The sequence below is a fragment of the Leucopleurus acutus genome (assembly GCF_964270905.1).
Source record: "Leucopleurus acutus genome assembly, chromosome: 6".
Classification (NCBI taxonomy): domain Eukaryota; kingdom Metazoa; phylum Chordata; class Mammalia; order Artiodactyla; family Delphinidae; genus Leucopleurus; species Leucopleurus acutus.
In genome coordinates, this window is record NC_139149.1 from 68,423,807 (window position 1) to 68,443,549 (window position 19,743).

General features: G+C 35.7%; 1 protein-coding gene across 1 annotated transcript in view; it reads left to right on the top strand.

Moving 5' to 3' along the window:
* Positions 1 to 12,125, top strand: part of DNAJC10 (DnaJ heat shock protein family (Hsp40) member C10) — a 62,118-nt gene extending 49,993 nt beyond the window's left edge. The window contains exons 18-24 of the mRNA XM_082841554.1: positions 10 to 165; positions 1,110 to 1,243; positions 1,896 to 1,949; positions 2,225 to 2,372; positions 5,832 to 5,951; positions 7,754 to 7,858; positions 9,008 to 12,125. Coding sequence (XP_082697680.1) covers positions 10 to 165; positions 1,110 to 1,243; positions 1,896 to 1,949; positions 2,225 to 2,372; positions 5,832 to 5,951; positions 7,754 to 7,858; positions 9,008 to 9,019 — 729 coding nt within the window. The 3' untranslated portion in view covers positions 9,020 to 12,125. The remainder of the gene's footprint in view (positions 1 to 9; positions 166 to 1,109; positions 1,244 to 1,895; positions 1,950 to 2,224; positions 2,373 to 5,831; positions 5,952 to 7,753; positions 7,859 to 9,007) is intronic.
* Positions 12,126 to 19,743: the final 7,618 nt, after the last annotated feature.

The window sequence follows — 19,743 nt, forward strand, 5'->3', positions numbered from 1 at the left end:
TCTCTTTAGGATCTTATGAATCCTTCAGTGATCTCCTTGACACCCACCACTTTCAATGAACTAGTTAAACAAAGAAAACATGACGAAGTCTGGATGGTTGATTTCTATTCTCCATGGTGTCATCCGTGTCAAGTCTTAATGCCAGAATGGAAAAGAATGGCCCGGGTGTAGTAAAATAGTTTACTGTAAATCTTAACATTTACTAAGAATGTTTATTTAACAATTATTTTGAAACTGAGTGAACCCGCCTCTAGATTATCACTTAATAAAAGTTCTGATCACTTTTTATATACCAATTAGATTTCAACTCTGCTTCTGTCTGGTTTATGAATAGTATAGAATAATTACCATTTTTTCTATGTCACTTGGTGTATATTTGACCAAATTTCTGCCAGCATCAACACAAAGATCTCCTTTATTTCCTATTAACATTTTTTCTACGTCTTCATTTTTAGAGCTTAAGGATACAGTTTCTTCACAATATTGTGAGACTTTAAAGTAAGAAAAAAATGGCCTTGATCAATGAAACAGATTTTTAAATTTCCTACAGAGCAGTATAAATCATGAAGGATCAGGAACAAATTATTTAAATACCAGAATGGAAAATGAAATTACTATTTTGTATTTATTTCTAAGATAAATAATAAACCTAAGAGTTAAAATTATTTAGTATCTTAAATTCATAATAATATAATTTTCTGCTCTTTTCAATAAAATTTTTAAATTTGGGCGTGACTCAGTATGCTGTGACCCATGGCTGCATTTGAAAAAGTAACTCTTTGAAATACCATTGCAAAGAACTTCATTAGTTCTTAGTTTCTAACACTTTGAATTTTATAACCACACAATTTTCCCCATGTCATAGATGAACAAAATCAATTATTTAATCTGCAATAATTGTAATAAGTTCTTGACTACAAAATTAGATTTCCAGTGCATTACTATAAATGTTCTGTTATGTTTTAAGCCCTTACCCATTTTTTTTTGGTGAAAATCACTGATAAATAATATAGTAATCATCTCACAGTGACTATTTCTCTATTGTAAACATATATAAAATAGTTACAGTAATTTTATTCTAATTACTTTGATCTTTTTTTCTTTTATAGACATTAACTGGACTGATCAATGTGGGCAGTATAAACTGCCAACAATATCATTCTTTTTGTTCCCAAGAAAATGTTCGGAGATACCCTGAGATAAGATTTTTTCCCCCAAAATCAAATAAAGCTTATCAATATCAGTAAGTGTTCTCTAAAATTTGAAGATGTTTATATAATCATTTATTTATACAGTTAAAATTTAAAAGTTATCCTAACTAAATAAAAGTTAAACCACCAGTATTTTTGGGAGCCCACCATGTTTAAGATAGTGTGCTAATGAGAAATTTACAAGATGAAAAGTGAATTGAATAGTCCCACTGATCATGAAGCTGACAATCTTGTAAAGAAAATGAGGAGAGGAAGAACACTTATTAAGCCCCTATTTGGTTTCAGGTATTCTACCAGAGGGTTTTTGCTCACATTATTTCCACTAGTCCTCATGGGTCTTAAAAAGTGGGTAGGAATTTGATAGACAGTAATAACTGGAATAAAGGTTCAGAAAGTAAAGCCTTGGAGATTTTGAGTTTTGCCATTACCACAGATCTATAGGAGATGTCCAGCAGGCGGCTAAACATTCAGGTCTGTCTAGAGTACAAAAAGACATCGAGACTAGAGAAAAATATATTTGGAAAGCTATGTAAGCAGTATTTGCAGCTGGGTATATCTGAGAAGAGAGATGCTAGATGAAGTCAGTCAACTAATCTTTTAAATTGCTACAAAGAGATTGTTTTCTGAACATGTCCAGTAATAGAAAATAACTGTCTACAACTTATGTATTTTTTCTTCTTTCAGTAGTTACAATGGTTGGAATAGGGATGCTTATTCCCTAAGAATCTGGGGTCTAGGGTGAGTAATTAAAATATGTATCATTGTATAAATTATATTCAATGCTATTTACCTTCCTCTAATGTCTGTAGCTAAATTTACTGAGTTGTTTAAGGTTCTAGCATTTTAAAGTACTTAGTAAAGAATTATAATTTACCAAGATAAGGTTGTGCTTTATTACATTATTACATTGTCATTCTTTGAAGTCATTTAACTTACAAAGATTTGCAATATTCTATTTTAGATGTTTGCTTTGGTTTTGTATAATGAAAAGTAATTTTCGTCCCTTGTCACAGATTTTTACCTCAAGCATCTATAGATCTAACGCCTCAGACTTTCAATGAAAAAGTTTTACAAGGGAAAAACCATTGGGTGGTTGATTTCTATGCTCCTTGGTGTGGACCTTGCCAAAACTTTGCTCCAGAGTTTGAGCTCTTGGCTAGGGTAAGTAAGTCATGTCTAGCTACTTAAATAAGTTGTGGTCACTGGCATGTTTTAATAAGTAGATAAGACATAGTAAATATAATTTTATTTCTTAAAAGTTTCCTTGAATTTAAAAAACTCTGTTCCATTTCTGTGATTATAATCTTTGCAGTAGATTTCTTCCTTCCTTATTAAAGCTTTTAGCTAACATCCTTATCTTGGTTGACATTGTCTTCTTAACCAAAATAGCCAGAAACCTCACTTCTGCTTGTTGCTTATTTTCTTCCCATCACCATTACTCTGCTGCCATCCAGGCAGTCACTAGATCCTATCAGTTCTATCTCCTAAATGCCCTTCAAATCTGTCATCTCCTATCATCTCCTCTGCTAGCCTTTTGTTCAAGCCTTCATCATCTCTCATCTAGACTCAATCATATGTGCCTCTTAACAAGTCTCATATTGCCAGTCTACCTTCTTCAGTTCCACCCTGATGATCTTTCTGAAATATCGCCTTCTCTGGCTTCCTGTTAACCACATTACTTGACCTGCATCCTTGACTGCAAATCTCTGATGTGACCCTTCTGACCCCTTCAGCTTTATCTCTCTCCCTGACCTCACACCTTACACTCCAGGCACTACAAAGTACTCCGGGTTCTCTGAACAAGTACCCTTATGTACATGCTGTTTCCTCTCTAAAATGCCTTTTCCTTACCTTGGTCATCTAGATTTTTTTTCTCCCTATCGTACAAAACCCAGCTCCAATGGCATTATTTATTCTCTAACCTTCCCACTTAAGCAGTGTCACCTGGATATCAGGTACTCCATCAGTGTGCTTATACAATGCGTGTTAACTATATATTAAGATATCTTTCTCTCTATAAAACTATGAGCTTTGTGAGGGCAAGATACATGTCTTATCTATCTGTATATCCCCTCTGTCTTAACTCAGTAAACGCTTATAAAATTAAACTAAATGCAGTCTGTTTTGGTGTTTCTGTCATAACAGTCCAGTTAGTGGCCTCATCCAGACTGATAGCTTCCTCACCTCTATACTCAAGGAACTTTGCCTTTGGCTATGAAATATTCATTAGAACGAGAAAGTCAGTACCAGTTCCACCAGTCTAAAACAAAACCTGAACATCCCAAGCCAGGGGAATTTTTTAGCAAAAGGATTTCAAAAGCCCTATGGAGCCGTAAAACATTGTTTTAGTTATTGACTGGTCTTTGAAGTAAGAGGTTATTCATTTTTTTCTACTTATATCTTCTTTTCCTCTTATGCTTCCTTTTTCTCCAATAAGTCTAACAAAAATGTTTTATTCCCTTATCCCTTAAACACTTAATTATATATTTTGTAATGCAGCAACATCTTGCATATAGCAGGAAATTATTAAAAAGGTCATTCAGCAAATCCTAAGCACCAAGTAGCATTATGTCAAATATTAGGGCTAAAAAAATGGAAAGACAAAAATTCCATGTCTTTACCAAGATTTTAATCTAGTGGGAATACAAAATGCAAATTAATATATATAAATCAAGAGGATCATTACTATAGTGAAATTAGAGTGAAACAAAAGTATGGGAAGAAGAAGGTCAGAGTCACGTCAGGAGGACAGAAAAGTTAGTATTTGAGATGAGAATTACAACATGACTAGGAGTGTGGCACTTTGAAAGGGTTGGGTAGAGAGTGCTCTAAACAGAGAAGACAGAATTTGCAAAGATACAGGGACACAAGACAGTGGAGCATGTTAAGGCTTCTCCACTGTTGGTCCAGGATTACCAGAAGATAAAGACAGAAGGGGAGTGGCAAAAACTGAGGCTCTTAAATAGGCAAGAAGGAGATGGCTTGGTCTGCTTGCCTACACTACTCACATTGTACACTCTTCCTCACTGTTTTCATACTGTTCAGAATGTATTCTATATAAGCATTGGAAGAGAACTGTTGGCTATGTCAGGATCCATTTTATATTTTAGAAGGATCACATTGAATGGACTGAACATGAGCCATCAAGATCAGAGAAAGATCAGAGCACCAAAAACAATATGGTGTCCTTCTGTAACCTAAAGGACAAGTCAACTGGATTTTTCTGACCTTCACTATGAGTGTGTGTGTGTGTGTGTGTGTGTGTGTGTGCGCGCGCACGCGCATACATGCTTCTGCATGCATTTTTGCTGGTGCCGTAGCACAAGTTAGTCTACCTGTTGAGTACCCCAGCCTTGGGGACAAAATTAGAGGTAGCAAAGATATTTTAATTGTCCTGAAGTGAGAGGTGATAACCTGAACCAGGATTATGGCTGTGGTGATAGAAAGAATGGAACAAGTGTGAGAGAGATATAAGAATGACTAGAATTTAGTATTTGTCTGTGATAAGTACAGTAGAAAAAGGAGTCTAGGATGGCCCTAGTTTCTGGCCTGAACTGAGTGAATAGTTGGACAGAAGGAGTAGTGGGTTCATGTGAAAGGATTCATTTTAGAAATGTTATGTTTAAGGTGCTTATTTAAGTGAAACAGGCCAGTACATAGTTGACTGAAATCAAGGGGAATAATAGGGTTCAGCAGCATATAGGTATATAAAATCTCCCTGGGAGATTTTTCACAGTGAAAAAAATTGTTGATGAGAGATGGATCTGTGATTGGACTTTTTAATTTGAGGGGCGGGTGTAGGAGGAGGTCCCCATGCTAGAAATGAGGAAGAATAGCCAGAGGAGTAGAGTAGCCAAGAGAATAGTGATAAGCCAGGAAAGAAAACAGGAAAGAAAGGTGTGGTCAGTAGTGACAGATACCCATTAAGACGACTGAAAATTGTCCATTCAGTTTGGCCAAATAGAAGTCATTGGTGAACTTCTCGTGGTTTCAGTGAAGGGAGCAGTAAGAACAGAAGCTAGCTAAAATGTGTTGATAATAAGTAGATGATGAGGAAGTGGTCAAAGAATAAACTGCTCAAAAAGAGAAAGAAAGAAGCAGGGTGGTAACTAGAGGAACCAGTGCAATTAAGGAAGGAATTCTTTTTGGTCATATGTGTATATACTGCAGAGTAAGAAAGAGCTCCGAGAGAGAGGGACCAGAGAATGTAGACATAGTCAGCCTTCCACAGGAGGAAGAGTGCTGCCTCAGCAGATGAGACCAGAGATCTGAGGGTGGCGGAGGACAGAATCTGAGATGTTTGTGGTGTGACAGACACATTGTGGGTAACAGGAGGAAGGCGAAGAAGTAGTTCAGGATAAAGCTTCTCAATTTTCTTGATAAGGCAAAGAAAGGAGAGTTATTTGCTGTTGGCGGGGCTGTGCTAGGTAAATAAGAGTTCAGAGCTAGTAAAAATTTGGAAGCAATCTTGTTTGAATGGAAATGATTAAAACTACTTTTTTTTTAAGTAACAAATCCTTAGATTTATATATATTTAAAATTTTTAGTATCATATTGCTTTGTGGTTGCGAGAATAGTATATGCCAAAGAGAATAGCAAAGCATATTTTTCTCTTTTTAGATGATTAAAGGAAAAGTGAAAGCTGGAAAAGTAGACTGTCAAGCTTATGCTCAAACCTGCCAGAAAGCTGGTATCAGAGCCTATCCAACTGTTAAATTTTATCCCTATGAAAGGGCAAAGGTATGTACATGCCTTCTTCTGTGTGCCTTTCCTTTAGCAGGTAACGCTTTTTTCTAATTTCTCTCCCTTTGTCATTTTTAATTTCACTGCATATCACTGAAACAAGCTTCTTTTCACATACACACCAAGTGATTTTAAAAGATTTTTCTGCCTCACAGTTGATATGATCTCCATTGCCTTAAAATTTTTATACTCCTGAATAGGGAACTACTAAATAGACACACCAAAATACTAATAGTAGTTTTCTGTGGGTGGTATAATTCAAGGTAATTATTTTCTATGAAGCTTTATATTTCCTACTTTTATAGAATTTAACATATATTATCTTTATAATTAGTTTTTCTAGGAAAGAAAGAGAAAATTAAGAGAATACTGTCATAATACTTACAAAATAGCCTTAGTACCTGAGCATTTATCTTGAGGAATACTTATTAATGGTTTAGACTATAAAATAAAAGTTAGGGTTCCATGGTTCATTCATAATTTCTTTTTTGGGCCACTGACAATATGCTTTTTTTTTTTTTTAACAAGAAAATTTGGCATTTACCAGTGGGTCTCTATGGTCATTGATACAAAAGCGTATATCTTTCAGCCAGTATAATTGCTAACTGAAAGGACTCATGACCTTTGCTGTCTTCCCAAGTAAAATAAGACATTGTTGACAATAGAACTGTGATAAAAATAAATATCTGCCATGCATTCATGTTTTCTTGTAAAACATTGAAATGAATAATTTCAAATGTTATAATGGATACTTTTTAAGAATATCAGATTAAGAGCTTGTGTTATTTACTTGTGATTATAATACATTTTGAAATAGAGCTAAAGAAATTAGATGATGAATTTCAGAAATGTAGATTTGTCAGACATCTAGATTTTTCAGTGAAGGATTTTGGTTTATGAGGAAGCTATCTCTGTCTTAAGAACAGTCTGGGGTAAGCAGAACTCAGTGATAGTAAAGGAGCTTTATACCAGAGCCTGAATCTTAATTCCTTTGGAATCACTAGCTTCCCAATTCTCAGAACACTTGAGAATTAGGTGACATATATAGGCGTCTTATTCAGGTAGAATGATGTTAGGGAAGTATCAGTATAATGAGCAGTCACAGAATTAACCAGGCCATACAGGGAGCTGTTTGAAAACATGATGTTACCATGTGTCCAGAGGATAAGATTAGGACCCAAAATATCCCTGTCCAAACAGAAAGGCAGGGGTAGAATCCAGAAGTCCAGCAGAGAAGGCCAAAGCAGAACGGTGGTTGAAGTGAGAAATTCAAACCAGGTGAGCAGCTACACACAGAAACAAAATCCTAGCATACAGTTTGGAGTTCCCACCAGGAAGAAGGAAACAGGTGGCTCCAGATCCAAAATAAGCGGGCCTGGATGTATCGACCTGTCTTCTCCCCTGCTTTTTAGCCACCTTCCTGCTGTGGGCAGATGAGAACCAGGAAATATACATTGCTTTGCACTGTTGTAGTTGGTCAAGGTTTTGTCTATGCCAGTGACTTTAGATTAGAATGTTTTGAGTCCTCTGGGGACATCTTGAACAATTTAGACGTTTTGAGGCATTTGGAGTTAGCAATGCATTTTAATCAAGGTATTAATTTACATGTTTCCATAAAAGTATTGTTAGTATTTATTTCAGGTAAATTATTGGTTAACTGCTTTTGCAGCAGCATTTCCTTGAAGAAATTGAAGTTTTAAACACTTGGAACTTTAAGGAATAATCAAGTTTCTTAGATGGAAATGTCATGTTTTGATTAGATACTTAAAAGGTTATAAGAAGAATGTTTTCAATTGTAGAGAAATACTTGGGGAGAGGAAATAGATTCCAGAGATGCAAAAGAGATTACTACCTTAATATATGAAAAATTGGAAAACCTCCAAAATCATGGAAAGAGAAATAAGGTAAGGACTAAATCTAGAGCTGACTCTGGCAAACAGTATTTGAATTTATTCTTACTATATAGTATATGTATCAATAAACAGTAAAAGGAAGCTTCAAAAATTAATAAGTAGTTAGAAATTTCTTCTTTGGAAAATATGACAAATTTAGCCTCTGGACACTTAAATGCTTAGAAATTGGGACAAGTAAAACCATTTAACAGAAAAATAGTGACTATGGTCATAAGTTATTAAAATTTGTTCAAATGTAAAAGCATTGATTTGAGCCTCATAACACTTTGGAGAGCAAGTTTTCTTTTGTTCTTGGTATAGTGAGGATGTATTAAAACCTGTATTCATCTTGCCCCCCACCCTTGAATTATTTATCAAGAAGCATTGCAGCCTCTTTCCTGCTATTCTTCAGAGGGCTATTCATGTTTTCCTTTTTTAAATCAGTATCATTCTGGGACATATTTAGAAACAGACCAGAGAGTTTACAAATGCTAGAGTGCTTTCTGAATGGAATTTAATGAATGGAATTTAATACAGTCACACGTGAGGTTTCTTGGATTCTTTCCCTATAAGGTGAAAAGACGAAAGAACAGCACAGCCTCTGAAGAGGGCTAGAGATGTCTAGCTTTATAGATCCATGTTAGAACTACAGACCCTGGTATAGGAAGCTTTACAAGCTACCTCAAGAATTATGTTTTATCCAAACCTAAAAGATAGCAAAGAGATAGTTATGAAACTTTATTTTTTTTGTTTCAGTGAACAAAAATGTTTTTCTGATATTTTGGCTATGTTCGTTTTCTCAAGATGTTTTATTTTTAAAATTGTGACCTATCTCAAGTGAAACATTTGAACTCGAAAACATTAGTCATAAAGTAGAATATGCTAACTGAAATTAAGTTATAGAGCACATCAAAATATGACTTTGAAAGTGTGGTAAAGTTATAATTGGTATTATCTGCCATGGGCAGGTGAGAATTGTGAGACACCCTTTTTCCATTGTTACAACAGGTGAGGTATACTTCATCTGATCTATTAAATAAGAATATTGAGCAATTATTTTTGAAAAGGTAAAACTTAGGTCAGTTTATTATTTTTAACTTCTTTTTAACATTAGATGTTGAAAGAGAAAGGAATTCAATCACTTTTACATGATTATTGTAGGATGAACTTTAATGATGTTGAAAATGAAGAAAAAATTGAAAAGAAGTTGACAGATGACGTCAGAAGCCACCTTTTAGGAATGTTACCATGTTCTGGATGGGAATAAATGAACATTATCTTGGACTTGTAATTGCACTGCTTGAATTCTGTACAACATTAATATAAATGAAGGGTCTGCAGACTTTTTCCCTAAAGGGCCAGATCGTAAATACTTTAGGCTTTGTAGACCATAGATGGTTCTTTGTCACATATTCTCTGTTTTTATTTTGTTTACAACCCTTTAAAAAATGTAAAAACCATTCTTAGCCTCAAGGCTGTACACAAATAGGCCACAAGCCACATTCAGCCCATGGGCTACAGATTGCTGACCTGACCCACAGAAAGATGTTTAGGCTGGCTGGCTCAAACATGAGCCTGCTCTATGATCTATGTACATGCTAAGTTATACAAAGTGTACTTTATCAATTCAAGTTTTGTGGCTGGCCTGAAAAGAGAACTTGGTTTTCAGTCACCTGTTCTCCTAAAAAATATCTCTGAAATTGATTATCTGACCATGTATTTCATTTAAAAAACATACTCAAAATGTGGGAAAATAAACAGATACCCTATTTTCATGCTGTATTATAGTGAAGAGATTCATTTTCTTTTCTAAAGGTTGAAGAATTGGTTTTAATTTTTCACATATGAGAAGAAAATTTTATAACAGAAAGTAAACAAATCCTATTGATTTCTATAGTATCCACATATACCTGAGGGGAAAAAAATATTTAGAGCAATTAACTGGGCATTGTAGAGTACCCCAAATATTTCTATATTTTAAAGATATGTGTTCATTTATTTTCTGAATTGCTTTCATAATGTTTTCCCTGTGATGGTTACTGATTTCTGAAGCATCTTTCTAATATCTGTTTGTTTTTGATTTCTGGACTTGGTTTTGATGCATATCCTTTATTTACATTTGCCTTTTTTCCTTCATGGTTTTGGTTGTTCACTCTTGTCCAATGTTTATTATTCAAGAAGGAAAAATTAACTTTGTAGATTTGTTTTCCTAAAGCTCGTAATGATGCTGTGTTTATTCCAATTATTTACTGTTGGAGACTGCCATTTTCAGATAAATATTGGCCTAACAACTGAAGTTAATTTTGTAAGAAAATCAAGGATAAAAATTTAAGGATGGGATCTTTTAGTTTCTTAATTGTTCAGGCTCAAGGAATCCAAATTTTTTTTCCTTGCACATTAACAAAACATTGTAACATGTAGTTATTTAGTTATAATTCAGAATGTATGGAATGGTAAAATCCCAATTGATCAAAAGAGGTCAACAGATTTTTTTCAAAACTTAAGTTTTCCCAAAAACCTATTTGAATCATGCTTTATTATGTTGGGAGAATTTTGGTTTTTTGTTTGTTTTGTTTTGTTTTTACCCCATTCCCCAAAATTTCCTCATAAAGGTTAATTTATAACTGCAATTTATCCAAAAAGTAATCGATTTTTTTTCATTTTCAAGTCTAACCCTATTCTTCATATTCTCACCCATATTGTTTCTTGTGTATCTTTTAACTTCTTATCTTAAATTCTGTTTTACACATGTGGGCACATACAGAAGAGTCACCACTTCTAACCTTAATTTTATACCACCTGTTTTACTTATGATCAGTAATGGCAAGTGCCTTTCATTTATTAAATTTTCAAAGCCTAGAACATTTTCAAAATTGGTTTGTTTCTACAAGAATTCCAAAATGGAATGCCTAAAGAAGTTTTGGTAAATATTTACTGAACTTGTACCAATTATGAGAGTACCACTATGCTGGACACAGAAGTGTGCAAAAGTAAACTAAACCCAACACTTAGTCCCTGTCTCCCTAGTGTCTGTAAATTCACAATTCTGACATGGGACCCATAAACAAGCTTATAGATACCTGTACTATTACCTATAAATAGAATGCCAAACTTACTGGTTGAGAAATATCTTAGGCAGTAAATGAAATAGTAAATATTATGTATCCTGTAACTGGGCCTAGGTATGTGCCTGTAGAATCAGCTCAAAAGCCAGGACTACCTGGGAGACATGTTAAGTAACACGTAGCATAAAAGTAACATGCATCAGAATTTTCTGCAATCATGTCAGTCTCATTGACATGCTGACAGGATTAAAGGTTCTAACGGCCACATTAGTGCAGTAGAGCACTTCTAGAGTGCCAGGTAAAACATGGCATTTTTCTCAGCAGCACCATTTTTGTGTGCAGCTAGCCTCAGGTAACATAGCACCATTTCTCGCAGACCAGAGTGCATTCTATCAGGCAGCGAGACTTGAAAATTAGATGTTTAATGTGGTTACGTGAAACTGTTGGGAATGTGCATTTGGGGCTTTGATGATGCTTGCCTGCTCTAGTTTCCCAAATTTTATTTAATGTCTTTCATATCCTTTTCATTTTAAGGATATGATTAAGATTTTAAAATAACTATTTCAAAATAACTATAACTACTTTAATATTTTAAAGGTTTTCTTTAAATTTGTCCTTGTTTTCTAACAGTATTCAAAGCAGGAATTTTCTTTGAAGAGTACAGTTATTAGAAAAGCATTACTATGTTGTTTCCTATGGGACACAGTTTACAAAGATACTTATATAAGAAAGTTTTTAATGAAGAGGGGTAGTGTTTCTAAGCCATTTAAACAATTTTTCTATAATAGTCTAATTTCTTCGGTCTACCAACAAACTCAAATGTCTCATATTCAGTCCATCATGACTGTTTAAGAAATAGTACAAAGTTTAAATTAAAATGCATTTAAAATTTTCTGTAGTGATACTTGCAGGATAAAATTGATTCTGAATATGAGAAGGAAATAACCTTTCTGGTAGTATACCACTTTATATAAACCAAAACTTTAAATGTACCCAATGGGAATTCCCTGGTGGGCCTGTGGTTAGGACCAGGTGTTTTCACTACTGTGGCCCAGGGTCAATCCCTGGTCAGGGAACTAGGACCCCACAAGCCATGCTGCACAGCCAAAAATAAAATAAATACATGTACCCAAATTCTTCTGGTGAATAATCTTGTTTTTAGTAAGAGTAATAAGAAAATTTAGGTCAACCACCAAGCTAAGTATAAATGTATTACTGATCATATATAAAAACGTTAGTGATTTACTGGCTTGAGTCTTTTTTTTTTATATTTAACACTAGATTTGCATTTAGGTTCTTGTACAAATGACCCACAGGTTTGAACTGTGCAGTTCCACTTACATGAAGATTTTTTTCAATGAATAGCTTCTACAGTACTACATGATCCGTGGCTGGTTGAATCCATGGATGCAGAATTTCAGATACATAGGGCCAACTCTCAAGTTACACATGAGTTTTCGACTGTGCTGGGGGTTGGCAACCCTAACCCACACATTGTTCAAGGGTCAACTGTACTGTCACTCAATCCCCTTGTTAGCAGCTGGATATATTTTGTGAGCGGAAACTAACCAGAATAACAGATAGAGGCTGATGCCAAACTGTCCCATATCGATATTAAATCCAGGAATGTGGTATCTTGACCACTCGATTGCATTATCTTGTTACTTGAGTGAATTATTTAGTAGCCTGAAAATTAGTAATCATGTGAAAAGGTCTGTGCTGCTCTAAGTTAGGGTTTGCTTAAGATTCAAAAGTGGGTAAGTAAAATAGATCAGTAGAAAAGATAAGTCCAATAGAAGGGTCCCAGCATGTGGAGAAACTTGGTCCATCAAGGGCTCCTGAGACAAACCATACACTTAACAGTACCTGAGATTGGTCCTCATGACCACACACAGTAGGAAAGAGGAAAACCCAGAAATGTGTTCTTCATCAGTCTGCCCTCTGGTCTAACAAGTGATAGACAATTCTTCATTAAACTACTGCTATTCCAAACATCTTGAGGAGGTAAAATGTTTTTTTTTAAATAATCAATAGGTTCCAGTACAAGATGACTCCCAAACTCACCTCCTCCCATGGACAAATTGAATATACGGCTGTATACAGAACAATTCCCTCTGAAAGAAATCTAGAATCTAGCTGAGCAACTCTTACACATCAGGTGAATGAGAAAAACCCCACACTGGAGTGGGTAGGAGAGGCTGAGACACTATCTCACCATAAACCCCACCTGGCACAATGACATGACCAAGAGGGAACTCAGGACTACCAGTTTCTCCCTGAGGATCAAAAGGTTCAGACCCCACAGCTGGTGCTCCAACTTTTAAGACTTGGACCCAAGAGATAGGCCCCCAAAGCATGTAGCTTTGAAAGCCAGCAGGGCATGCCTCCCTGAGACCCACAAGGCTAGTGCAATCTGAGAAGCAGTTCCTTAACAGGATTGTATGGAATCACCATGGCTAATCCCCCAAGGCCTAGCACAGAGGGAACATACTGAAACTGCCCAGTCTTTACATGGAACAGGCCTATTTGCTTATCTTAAATGCTTTAGCCTGAACAGCAGTCTTCTACTTTAACACACTCCTAGGGACTCACTACATTACTACTCTACAGAGACCATGGAGGCTGGCAGGCACCATCTTTGTGTGCCTCACACCAGATCACCAGCACCTCCAGAGAAGGAGTTTGTGCAAACATCTGGCACCCCAGCTATTATGGCTGCCACCCAGGGGACATCCCTTGAACACCTGGTTCTGGTGGCCAGCAATGCTTGTGGATCCCATAGGACTGTAGCAAACAAGCAGTTCCCCACAAGCCTCAGTGCAAAGAGAGCAGACAGAAATGCCATCTCCCAGTCATCCTCAGGAGGTGTATTTGCATACTTTAAAAGCTGCTGCCTGAGAATAGTTTCCAATCAGCCTACATCTAAGTGCGGGACTGAGATCCATCCCCTTTGGGACACTGACAGGTCTTGGTACACTCTCCACTACTGAGAGCCACTAAGAACAAAGAAGTCGGCTTGGAAGATCACAAAGATGTGATAGCCAAGAGCTAGGGCATGGTTAAATGATAAGGTTCATCTACACAAGACCTTCAAAACTGGGAGAGGTGGTTTTACCTAATGCATAGAAACCAAAACAGAGTCAAGGAAAATGAAGAAACAGAGGACTATGTTCCAAACAAAGAACTAGATAAAACCTCAGAAAAAGACCTTAATGAAATGGAGGTAGTGATTTATCTAATAAAGTTTCAAAATATAGTCATAAAGATGCTCACTGAGGTCAGGAGAATGATGCATGAACAAAGTGAGAATTTCAATGCAGAAAATATAAGAATGTAGCAAGTAAAAATTACAGAGCTGAAGAATACAGTAACAACTGAAAAATTCAGTAGAGGGGCCAACAGTACACTAAATGAAGTAGAAAAAGGATCAGTGAAGTCAAAGACAAAACAGTGGAATTCATCCAATCAGAGCAGTGAAAAGTGAAAGAATGAAAAGAGTAAAGATAGCTTATAGGATACCATCAAGCAACCCAGTATTTGCATTACAGGGGTCCCAGAAAGGGCAGAAAAATTTGAAGAAATAATGGCTATAAGCTTCCCTAACCTGGGAAAAGACACAGACACCCAGATCCAGGAAGCTCAGAGTTCTAAATATGATGATCTAAAGAGACCCACACTAAGACAAGTTATAACTAAATTGCAAAAGACAGAATCTTTTTTTTTTTTGCGGTATGCGGGTGTCTCACTGCTGTGGCCTCTCCCATTGCGGAGCACAGGCTCTGGACGCGCAGGCTCAGCAGCCATGGCTCACGGGCCCAACCACTCCGTGGCATGTGGGATCTTCCCGCACCGGGGCACGAACCCGTGTCCCCTGCATCGGCAGGTGGACTCTCAACCACTGTGCTACCAGGGAAGCCCAAAAGACAGAATCTTTAAAGCAGCAAGAAAAAAAAAAAAATTGTTTCATACAAGGGAACCCCCATAAGACTATAAGCAGATTTTTTTAGCAGAAACTTTGCAGGCCAGGAGGGAGTAGCATGGTGTATTCAACATGCTGAAAGAAACAAAAAACTGCCAACTAAGAAGAGTCTACCTGGCAAAGCTGTCCTTCAGAATTGAAGAAGAGTTTTCCAGAAAAGCAAAAGCTGAAAGACTTTATCACCACTAGACATGGCTTACAACAAATGTTAAAGGGGATTCTTTAAGCTGAACTGAAATGACACTAGTTAGTAACAGGAAAACATACGAAAATATAAATCTCACTGGTAGAGGTAAATATAATTAGATTCAGAATACTCTAATGCTGGTGAGTTAATCACTTACAAATCTAGTTTCAAAGGTTAAAACACAAGTAACAAAAATAATGAATTACAATAATTTCTTAATGGATACACAAGAAAAACATGTAAATTGTAATATCAAATATATAAGAGGGGGAAGTAAAAGGGTAGAGTTTTTGTAGGTTACTGAAGTTAAATTGTTATAGCATAAAACAGACATATATAAAAGATTATCTATGTAAGTCTCATAGTAACCATAAAGCAAAAACGTACAGTAGAGTCACAAGAGATAAAGAGAAGAGAATCAAAGCATATCATTACAGATCATCATCAATTCACAGATGAAGGCAACAGAAAAGAAGAACAAAGGAACTACAAAATAGCCAGAAAACAATTAAGAGATGGTATTAGTAAGGCCTCACCAACCTATAATCTAAATGTAAATGAATTTAATCTCCAATCAAAACACATAGAATGGCTGGATGGATTAAAAAAAAAAAAAAACCAACTGTATGCTACTGACAAGATACTCACTCCAGCTTTAAGGACACAGATAGTCTCAAAGTGAAGGGATAGGAAAAGATTTCATGCAGATGAAACCGAAAGAAAGCTGGGATACACTACTGGGCATATACCCTGAGAAAACCAAAATTCAAAAAGAGTCATGAAAAAAACAAAAAAAAACAAAAAGAGTCATGTACCAAAATGTTCATTCAGCTCTATTTACAATAGCCCGGAGATGGAAACAACCTAAGTGCCCGTCATCGGATGAATGGATAAAGAAGATGTGGCACATATATACAATGGAATATTACTCAGCCATAAAAAGAAACGAAATTGAGCTATTTGTAATGAGGTGGATAGACCTAGAGTCTGTCATACAGAGTGAAGTAAGTCAGAAAGAAAAAGACAAATACCGTCTGCTAACACATATATATGGAATTTAAGAAAAAAAATGTCATGAAGAACCTAGGGGTAAAGCAGGAATAAAGATGCAGACCTCCTAGAGAACGGACTTGAGGTTATGGGGAGGGGGAAGGGTGAGCTGTGACAGGGCGAGAGAGAGTCATGGGCATATACACACTAACAAACGTAGTAAGGTAGATAGCTAGTGGGAAGCAGCCGCATGGCACAGGGATATTGCCTTGGTGCTTTGTGACAGCCTGGAGGGGTGGGATAGGGAGGGTGGGAGGGAGGGAGACACAACAGGGAAGACATATGGGAACATATGTTTATGTATGACTGATTCACTTTGTTATAAAGCAGAAACTAACACACCATTGTAAAGCAATTATACCCCAATAAAGATGTTAAAAAAAAAAAAAAAAGAAAGCTGGGATAGCCATACTCATACCAGAGAAAATAGACTTTAGCACAAAGCAAGTAATAGTGACAGAGAAGATCATTATATAATAATGATGTCAGTCCAACAAATGTTACAAATAATAATGATGTCACAAATAATGATGTTACAAATAATAATGATGTCAGTCCAACAAATGTTACAAAATGTAACATTTGTAAATATTTATGCACCCAACATAGGAGTACCTAAATATATAGAGTAATTATTAACAGATTTAAAGGGAAAAATTGACAGCAATACAATAATAGTAAAGGACTTCAATATCCCACTTTTATCAATGGATAGATCTTCCAGACAGAAGATCAATAGGAATCATTGGACTTTTAAACAACACGTTTGGCCAGATGGACTTAACAGACATTTACAGAACATTTCATCCAAAAGCAGAAAAATACACATTCTTTTCAAATGTACATGGAACATTATTCAGGATAGATCATATGTTAGGCCACAAAACAAGTCTTAATTTAAGAAGTCTGAAATCATATCAAGCATATCCTCTGACCACAATGGTGTGAAACTAGAACACAATTATAAAAGGAAGACTGGAAAATTTTCAGATATGCAGAGATTAAACAATATGCTCCTGAACAGCAAATGAGTCAAAGAAGAAATCAAAAGGGAAATCAAAAAATAACTTGAGACAAATGAAAATGGAAGTACAAAATACCAAAAGATATGGGATGCTGCATTTCTAAGAAGCAAACAGCAATAAAAAGCCTACCTCAAGAAACAAGAAAAGTGTCAAATAAACAGCCTAACTTTACTCCTAGAGGAACTAGAAAAGCAAGAGCAAACAAAGCCCAATGGTAGCAGAAGGAAGGAAATAAATCTCAGAGCAGAAATAAATGAAACAGAGACTAAAAAGTAAACAGAAAAGATCAATGAAACTAAGAGATGGTTTCTTGGAAAGATAAAATTGACAAAACTTTAAATTGGATAAATGAGAAGAAATGGATAATTCCTAGAACATACAACCTACCAAGACTGAATTATAAAGAAATAGAAAATCTGAACAGCCCCATTACTAGTAAGGAGGTTGAATTAGTAATCAGAAACTTTCCAACAAACAAAAGTCTAAGACCAGATGGCAACCTTTCTCAAACTCTTCCAAAAAATAGAAGAGGGAAGTTTCCAAACTCTTTTTAGGAGGCAAGCATTACCCCAATACCAAGACCAGTCAAGGAAACGATAAGAAAGGAAAATTACTGGCCAATATCCCTAATGAACAATGATGCAAAAATCCTCAACAAATTATCATCAAACCTAATTCAAAAATACAGTACAAGGATGAAACCCCATGATCAAGTGGGATTTATTCCAGAGGTGCAAGATGGTTCAACATCTGCAAATCATCTACTAATCATATTTTAAAAATGGAAGATAAAAGTCATATGATCATCTCAATATATGCTGGAAAGTCATTTGACAAAATTCAACATCTATTCATAATAAAAGCTCTCAAGAAGTAGGTATTGAAGGAATGGTACCTCAACATAATAAAGGCTATGTGTGACAAGCTAACAGCATACTCAATGGTGAAAAGTTGAAAGCTTTTTCTCTAAGATCAAGAACACGATAAGGATGTCCACCCTTGCCGCTTTTATTTAGCATAGTACTGGAAGCCCTAGCCAGAGCAATTAGGCAAGAAAAAGAAATAAATGGCATCCAAATCTGAAGGGAAGAAGTAAAACAGTTTCTACTTGCAGATGACATGATATTATATATAGAAAACCCTGAAGACTCTACCAGAAAACTGTTAGAACTAATAAATTAGTAAAGTTGCAGGATACAAAATGAATACACAAAAATCAGTTGCATTTCTATAAACTAATAAACTGTCAGAGAAGTTAAGAAAACAATTCCATTTACAGTTGCATCAAAAAGGATATCTAGGAATAAATTTAACCAAGGAGGTCAAAGACCTCTACACTAAAATCTATAAGACATTGATGAAAGAAATTGAAAAGACTCACATGAATGGAAAGACATTCCATACTCATGGATTGGAAGAATATTGTTAAGCTGTCCATACTACACAAAGCAATCTGTAGGTTCAATGCAACATCTATCAAAATTCCAATGGGGGACTTCCCTGGTGGCACAGTGGTTAAGAATCCACCTGCCAATGCAGGGGACACAGGTTCGATCCCTGGTCTAGGAAGATCCCACATGCTGTGGAGCAACTAAGCCCGTGCGCCACTACTACTGAGCCTGCACTCTAGAGCCCACGTGCCACAACTACTGAAGCCCACACGCCTAGAGCCCGTGCTCTGCAACAAGAGAAGCCACCACAATGAGAAGCCCGCACACTGCAACAAAGTAGCCCCTGCTTGCTGCAACTAGAGAAAGCCCGTGCACAGCAACAAAGGCCCAACACAGCCAAAAATTAATTTTTAAAAAATTCCAATGGCATTTTTCACAAAACTACAACAAACGATCTTAAAATTTGTACAGAACCACAAAAGACCCCCAAATAGCCAAAGCAATCTTGAGAAAGATTATATTTCAGAGTTACAGTAATCAAAATAGTATTACTCTATTTTTGAGTAAATTTAAATTTAGACTTACCCTAACTAGTCACTAACCTTTCTTTTCTTAGTTCTGCATTTTGTTTCTTTTACTTCCTATGTTGCTAAACAAGTGAATAAAAAATGTTTAATGATTTATAAAAGTGATATGTGTATTTATATAATAAATTTTTCAGGCTTAGAATAGCAATGTTTCATATGGTTTACTATAAAAACTGAGGTTACTGTTAGATCAACTGCATTGTGATTTTTAAAACTACCTCAGCAATTCATTCTCTCCCAAAAACAAGTCACCAAAGAACACAAGACTCAATAATATGACATATCAAAAGGCCTTAATCTAAATCACTATATAAGGGGTTAGGAAAGCTAATTTAATCTGTATTAACTATAATGATAAATTCAAAATGCAAAAAAATACCTATTTTACTACAGAGATTAAGTTACTTTTAGAATTCATTTTGTTGATGTTTTGCATAAACTTAGAAAAAGCCTAAACGAGAAATTTTTCTACTTCCTCCCTCCAATATTTACAATTATCTTCTCTTAGGATCAAAGCCATGGCTTTCTTATGTTCTGCTCTGTTTTCAGAACCTAGCACATGTATGTATAATACATACTCTAATTAACAACCAGCAGTATCGTTCTATATTGT